We start from the raw sequence: 7,500 nt of genomic DNA on the forward strand, positions 1-7,500 counted from the left end.
TACTGTAATACTGCATACTACATCACTATAATACTGCAGTACTTTTACTGTAATACTGCATACTACATCACTATAATACTGCAGTACTTTTACTGTAATACTGCATACTACATCACTATAATACTGCAGTACTTTTACTGTAATACTGCATACTACATCACTATAATACTGCAGTACTTTTACTGTAATACTGCATACTACATCACTATAATACTGCAGTACTTTTACTGTAATACTGCATACTACATCACTATAATACTGCAGTACTTTTACTGTAATACTACATCACTATAATACTGCAGTACTTTTACTGTAATACTGCATACTACATCACTATAATACTGCAGTACTTTTACTGTAATACTACATACTACATCACTATAATACTGCAGTACTTTTACTGTAATACTGCATACTACATCACTATAATACTGCAGTACTTTTACTGTAATACTGCATACTACATCACTATAATACTGCAGTACTTTTACTGTAATACTACATCACTCATCAGGTTAAAGTTGTGTCTCGTGCCAGAGAAGGGATCCACCGATCAGCTGATGAACCAAAACACTAACATGCTAACCCTTTACTGACCTGTCTGGGTCCTGGTCCTGGTCCTGGTCCTGGTCCTAACCCACTAACCTGCAGAGAGAAAGACTCGGTCCTGGTCCTGGTCCTGGTCCTGGTCCTGGTCCTGGTCCTAGATCAACAACAACACTCGGTCCTGGTCCAACAGGAACCAGGTTCAGCATCCAGACTGCTGCTACTAACCCTCCTCTCTTTAATCTCTCGTCTTCCTGTCTTTCTTCCTCTCGTTTCTTTCTTCCTCTCTTTTCTTTCTTCCTCTCTTTTCTTTCTTTTCTCTCTTTTCTTTCTTTTTCTCACCGTTTCTTTCCCGCGCGGCTCCGCTTCCTGTCGCCTGTCGATGACGCGGAAGACGCGCGCTTCTTCTTCTTTGGTGTTTTGCATCAACATGTTGCTCTACTACCACTACTGCCCCCTGCTGGTATTACCCTGCTCCTCCTCCCCGCACCTCCTCCCACTACTGCTGGAGTTACCCTGCACCTCCTCCCCGCACCTCCTCCCACTACTGCTGGAGTTACCCTGCTCCTCCTCCCACTACTGCTGGTATTACCCTGCTCCTCCTCCCCACACCTCCTCCCACTACTGCTGGAGTTATCCTGCTCCTCCTCCCACTACTGCTGGAGTTACCCTGCTCCTCCTCCCCGCACCTCCTCCCACTACTGCTGGTATTACCCTGCTCCTCCTCCCCGCACCTCCTCCCACTACTGCTGGAGTTATCCTGCTCCTCCTCCCACTACTGCTGGAGTTACCCTGCTCCTCCTCCCCGCACCTCCTCCCACTACTGCTGGTATTACCCTGCTCCTCCTCCCCGCACCTCCTCCCACTACTGCTGGAGTTACTCTGCTCCTCCTCCCCGCACCTCCTCCCACTACTGCTGGAGTTACCCTGCTCCTCCTCCCACTACTGCTGGAGTTACCCTGCTCCTCCTCCCCGCACCTCCTCCCACTACTGCTGGTATTACCCTGCTCCTCCCACTACTACTGCTGGAGTTACTCTGCTCCTCCTCCCCGCACCTCCTCCCACTACTGCTGGTATTACCCTGCTCCTCCTCCCCGCACCTCCTCCCACTACTGCTGGTATTACCCTGCTCCTCCTCCCACTACTGCTGGTATTACCCTGCTCCTCCTCCCCGCACCTCCTCCCACTACTGCTGGAGTTACCCTGCTCCTCCTCCCACTACTGCTGGTATTACCCTGCTCCTCCTCCCCGCACCTCCTCCCACTACTGCTGGAGTTACTCTGCTCCTCCCACTACTGCTGGAGTTACCCTCCTCCTCCCACTACTGCTGGAGTTACTCTGCGCCTCCTCCCTGCTCCTCCTCCCACTACTGCTGGTATTACCCTGCTCCTCCTCCCACTACTGCTGGAGTTACTCTGCTCCTCCTCCCACTACTGCTGGAGTTACCCTGCTCCTCCTCCCCGCACCTCCTCCCACTACTGCTGGAGTTACTCTGCTCCTCCTCCCACTACTGCTGGAGTTACTCTGCTCCTCCTCCTCCCACTACTGCTGGAGTTACTCTGCTCCTCCTCCCACTACTGCTGGAGTTACTCTGCTCCTCCTCCCACTACTGCTGGAGTTACTCTGCTCCTCCTCCCACTACTGCTGGTATTACCCTGCTCCTCCTCCCACTACTGCTGGAGTTACTCTGCTCCTCCCACTACTGCTGGAGTTACTCTGCTACTCCTCCCACTACTGCTGGTATTACCCTGCTCCTCCTCCCACTACTGCTGGAGTTACTCTGCTCCTCCTCCCACTACTGCTGGAGTTACCCTGCTCCTCCTCCCACTACTGCTGGTATTACCCTGCTCCTCCTCCCCGCACCTCCTCCCACTACTGCTGGAGTTACTCTGCTACTCCTCCCACTACTGCTGGTATTACCCTGCTCCTCCTCCCACTACTGCTGGAGTTACTCTGCTCCTCCTCCCACTACTGCTGGAGTTACCCTGCTCCTCCTCCCACTACTGCTGGTATTACCCTGCTCCTCCTCCCCGCACCTCCTCCCACTACTGCTGGAGTTACTCTGCTCCTCCTCCCACTACTGCTGGAGTTACTCTGCTCCTCCCACTACTGCTGGAGTTACCCTGCTCCTCCTCCCACTACTGCTGGAGTTACTCTGCTCCTCCTCCCACTACTGCTGGAGTTACTCTGCTCCTCCTCCCACTACTGCTGGAGTTACTCTGCTCCTCCTCCCACTACTGCTGGAGTTACTCTGCACCTCCTCCCACTACTGCTGGAGTTACTCTGCTCCTCCCACTACTGCTGGAGTTACTCTGCGCCTCCTCCCTGCTCCTCCTCCCACATTAATAATAATCTCACTGAGTCAGGTTTCATTTGTTTTATTGTTCAGAAAATAAAATCTTTTATAATTGATTTAACATAAATTATGTTTGTTTCCTTCAGACCAGCAGAGACGCTCCGATACTGATCTGACATCAGACACAGATCAGCTGATCAGCAGCTCGAGTCGACTTCAGGCTGATATCTGATCTGCATCTCTACATCATGATAGATTCACAGTAACAGTTCCACCTTAACATCACACAGCAACAGTTCCACCTTAACACCACACAGTAACAGTTCCACCTTAACACCACACAGCAACAGTTCCACCTTAACACCACACAGTAACAGTTCCACCTTAACACCACACAGTAACAGTTCCACCTTAACATCACACAGCAACAGTTCCACCTTAACATCACACAGTAACAGTTCCACCTTAACACCACACAGCAACAGTTCCACCTTAACACCACACAGCAACAGTTCCACCTTAACATCACAGATGGATGGGTGGATAGATAGATAGATAGATAGATAGATAGATAGATAGATAGATGGGTGGGTGGGTGGATGGATGGATGGATGGATGGATGGGTGGATGATGGATGGATGGATGGATGGATGGATGGATGGGTGGGTGGGTGGGTGGATGGATGGATGGATGGATGGGTGGGTGGATGGGTGGATGATGGATGGATGATGGATGATGGATGGATGGATGGATGGGTGGATGATGATGGATGAGTGGATGACGGATGATGGATGATGGATGGATGGAGGGATGGATGGATGGATGATGATGGATGGAGGGATGGATGGATGGATGATGATGGATGGGTGGATGGATGGATGGGTGATGGATGGATGGGTGGATGGGTGGATGGATGGATGATGGATGGATGGATGGGTGGATGGATGGATGGGTGATGGATGGATGGGTGGGTGGATGATGGATGGATGGGTGGATGGATGGGTGGGTGGATGATGATGGATGGATGGGTGGATGGATGATGGATGGGTGGATGGATGGGTGGATGGATGGATGGGTGGATGGATGGATGGATGATGGATGGGTGGGTTAGGGTTAAACTGCAGCTGCTAATTATTATTTTCATTATTGATCGATCAGCTGGAAACTCAAACACGCTGATTCATTTAAAATCTGATCTGTGTGTGTGTGTGTGTTACTGTGTGTGTGTGTGTGTTACTGTGTGTGTGTGTGTGTTACTGTGTGTGTGTGTGTGTGTGTGTGTTACTGTGTGTGTGTGTGTGTGTGTGTGTTACTGTGTGTGTGTGTGTGTGTTACTGTGTGTGTGTGTGTGTGTGTGTGTTACTGTGTGTGTGTGTGTGTGTGTTACTGTGTGTGTGTGTGTGTGTGTGTGTGTGTGTTACTGTGTGTGTGTGTGTGTGTGTGTGTGTGTTATTGTGTGTGTGGCACATGATGGTATTGGCAGCTGAGGGGTTAAAAGTTGTTGTCATGACGACCAGAAGATGAAGTTCCGGTCATGTGAGCATTAGCCGTTAGCTTAGCATGAAGGCGGGACTATCTCCTGACAGGTGATTGGAGGACAGGTGAGTCACCTGACATAGCTGCTACCTGTCAGTCACATGACCCTCAGCGGCCATCGAGAGTCCCCCATTGGTCAGGAGGAGGGAAGCACCACCGCCCCCCCCCCCGCCCCCCCAAAGAAGATGAAGAGGAGGAGGAGCACACAGGGAGGTGATGAAGAGGAGGAGGAGGAGCACACAGGGAGGTGATGAAGAGGAGGAGGAGGAGCACACAGGGAGGTGATGAAGAGGAGGAGGAGCACACAGGGAGGTGATGAAGAGGAGGAGGAACACAGGGAAGTGATGAAGAGGAGGAGGAGCACACAGGGAGGTGATGAAGAGGAGGAGGAGCACACAGGGACGTGATGAAGAGGAGGAGGAACACAGGGAAGTGATGAAGAGGAGGAGGAACACAGGGAAGTGATGAAGAGGAGGAGGAACACAGGGAGGTGATAAAGAGGAGGAGGAGCACACAGGGAGGTGATGAAGAGGAGGAGCACACAGGGAGGTGATGAAGAGGAGGAGGAGCACACAGGTGATGAAGAGGAGGAGGAGCACACAGGGAGGTGATAAAGAGGAGGAGGAGCACACAGGGAGGTGATGAAGAGGAGGAGCACACAGGGAGGTGATGAAGAGGAGGAGGTTCAGCTGTGGTCTGGAACCGTCTCCAAGGCTTCCTCCGGGTCCCGATCCACGTCCACGTTCTGAAACTCACCATCAACAACCGTCACCTAGTGTAACCGCACCGTCACACTGGTGTAACCGCACCGTCACCTAGTGTAACCGCACCGTCACACTGGTGTAACCACACCGTCACACTGGTGTAACTTACTATTATATCTGTGCGGGTATATTATGGGATGTATTAGCGGTTGGAACTCACCTCTGGTTTGTCTCTGTGTGTGTTCACAGCTTCAATGTTCAGGAAGACAGTCTCCACTTTACACCCTGAAACACAGACGGAGCAGTACTGACACACTGGGAGCAGCACAGACACACTGGGAGCAGCACTGACACACTGGGAGCAGCACTGACACACTGGGAGCAGCACTGTCACACTGGGAGAAGTACAGACACACTGGGAGCAGTACTGACACACTGGGAGCAGCACTGACACACTGGGAGCAGTACTGACACACTGGGAGCAGCACTGACACACTGGGAGCAGCACTGACACACTGTGAGCAGTACAGACACACTGGGAGCAGCACTGACACACTGGGAGCAGAGCACTGGGAGCAGCACTGACACACTGGGAGCAGTACTGACACACTGGGAGCAGAGCTGTGGGAGCAGTACTGACACACTGGGAGCAACACAGACACACTGGGAGCAGCACAGACACACTGGGAGCAGCACTGACACACTGGGAGCAGTACTGACACACTGGGAGCAGTACTGACACACTGGGAGCAGTACTGACACACTGGGAGCAGCACAGACACACTGGGAGCAGAGCACTGGGAGCAGCACTGACACACTGGGAGCAACACAGACACACTGGGAGCAGAGCACTGGGAGCAGCACAGACACACTGGGAGCAGTACTGACACACTGGGAGCAGTACAGACACACTGGGAGCAGCACTGACACACTGGGAGCAGCACTGACACACTGGGAGCAGCACTGACACACTGGGAGCAGTACTGACACACTGGGAGCAGTACTGACACACTGGGAGCAGCACAGACACACTGGGAGCAGCACTGACACACTGGGAGCAGTACTGACACACTGGGAGCAGAGCACTGGGAGCAGCACAGACACACTGGGAGCAGTACTGACACACTGGGAGCAGAGCACTGGGAGCAGCACAGACACACTGGGAGCAGCACAGACACACTGGGAGCAGTACAGACACACTGGGAGCAGCACAGACACACTGGGAGCAGCACAGACACACTGGGAGCAGTACAGACACACTGGGAGCAGTACAGACACACTGGGAGCAGCACAGACACACTGGGAGCAGCACAGACACACTGGGAGCAGAGCACTGGGAGCAGAGCACTGGGAGCAGCACTGACACACTGGGAGCAACACTGACACACTGGGAGCAGCACAGACACACTGGGAGCAGTACTGTCACACTGGGAGCAGCACTGACACACTGGGAGCAGCACTGACACACTGGGAGCAGTACTGACACACTGGGAGCAGCACTGACACACTGGGAGCAGTACTGACCGTAGGCGACGGGGGTGAGCTTCAGGACGGTGTGCAGGGGACACTTGAGGTACGGCAGCTCATCTGAGACAGAAACACAGACTCTGCCTTTACACTGATGCATCATGGGAGACGTAGTTCACCTGACTCTACCTTTACACTGATGCATCATGGGAGAAGTAGTTCACCTGACTCTACCTTTACACTGATGCATCATGGGAGACGTAGTTCACCTGACTCTACCTTTACACTGATGCATCATGGGAGACGTAGTTCACCTGACTCTACCTTTACACTGATGCATCATGGGAGACGTAGTTCACCTGACTCTACCTTTACACTGATGCATCATGGGAGACGTAGTTCACCTGACTCTACCTTTACACTGATGCATCATGGGAGACGTAGTTCACCTGACTCTACCTTTACACTGATGCATCATGGGAGACGTAGTTCACCTGACTCTACCTTTACACTGATGCATCATGGGAGACGTAGTTCACCTGTAATGTTAACCCTAACCCTCAGATAGAAAAACACTGAGAAGCTAATTCAATAAATCTTCAACGCTGCGTCTTAAGGAAACGTTGATGATTACTTTCATTATCAATGAATCTGATGATTTATCAGCTGATGGATCCATCGGTCAGCTGATTGATCCATCGATCAGCTGATTGATCCATCGGTCAGCTGATCGATCCACCGGTCAGCTGATGGATCCATCGGTCAGCTGATTGATCCTCTCACCTGCGCTCTTATCCAGGAAGTAGGCGAGCAGACATCTCATGACAGCCTGGTGACAGATGACCAACACGTTCTCCTGCCGCTCCAGCTCCATGATGACCGGCTCCAGACGCTGGACCAGGTCCTCGTAAGACTGGATCACACACACACACACAGGATCACACACACACA

At 52.1% G+C, this 7,500-nt stretch overlaps 2 protein-coding genes and 1 long non-coding RNA gene across 4 annotated transcripts in view; all 3 read right to left on the reverse strand.

Moving 5' to 3' along the window:
- The window catches only part of ndnl2 (necdin-like 2), a 6,203-nt gene extending 5,520 nt beyond the window's left edge, over nt 1-683 (reverse strand). The window contains 2 exon segments of the mRNA XM_053318483.1: nt 598-614; nt 662-683. The gene's annotated coding sequence lies outside the window, so the exon portion shown is untranslated.
- Nucleotides 684-2,908: 2,225 nt separating this feature from the next.
- Nucleotides 2,909-4,269, reverse strand: LOC128358023 (uncharacterized). The gene is made up of 2 exons (XR_008321242.1): nt 4,178-4,269; nt 2,909-3,360 (listed from the first exon to the last, which is right to left on the reverse strand). It is a non-coding gene; the product is annotated as an uncharacterized LOC128358023 (long non-coding RNA).
- Nucleotides 4,270-4,891: 622 nt separating this feature from the next.
- Nucleotides 4,892-7,500, reverse strand: part of si:dkey-96f10.1 (6-phosphofructo-2-kinase/fructose-2,6-bisphosphatase) — a 9,524-nt gene continuing 6,915 nt past the window's right edge. The window contains exons 11-15 of one of the 2 annotated variants that reach the window (XM_053318481.1): nt 7,333-7,462; nt 6,607-6,669; nt 5,303-5,367; nt 5,025-5,123; nt 4,900-4,910 (exon numbers count right to left, since the gene is read on the reverse strand). In XM_053318481.1, the coding sequence (XP_053174456.1) occupies nt 5,064-5,123; nt 5,303-5,367; nt 6,607-6,669; nt 7,333-7,462 (318 nt within the window). In that variant the 3' untranslated portion in view covers nt 4,900-4,910; nt 5,025-5,063. Of the gene's footprint in view, nt 5,124-5,302; nt 5,368-6,606; nt 6,670-7,332; nt 7,463-7,500 lie in introns of both variants that reach the window. The other variant, XM_053318480.1, reaches the window with a different exon arrangement.

Source organism: Scomber japonicus, chromosome 4 (assembly GCF_027409825.1).
Source record: "Scomber japonicus isolate fScoJap1 chromosome 4, fScoJap1.pri, whole genome shotgun sequence".
In the NCBI taxonomy this organism is placed as follows: domain Eukaryota; kingdom Metazoa; phylum Chordata; class Actinopteri; order Scombriformes; family Scombridae; genus Scomber; species Scomber japonicus.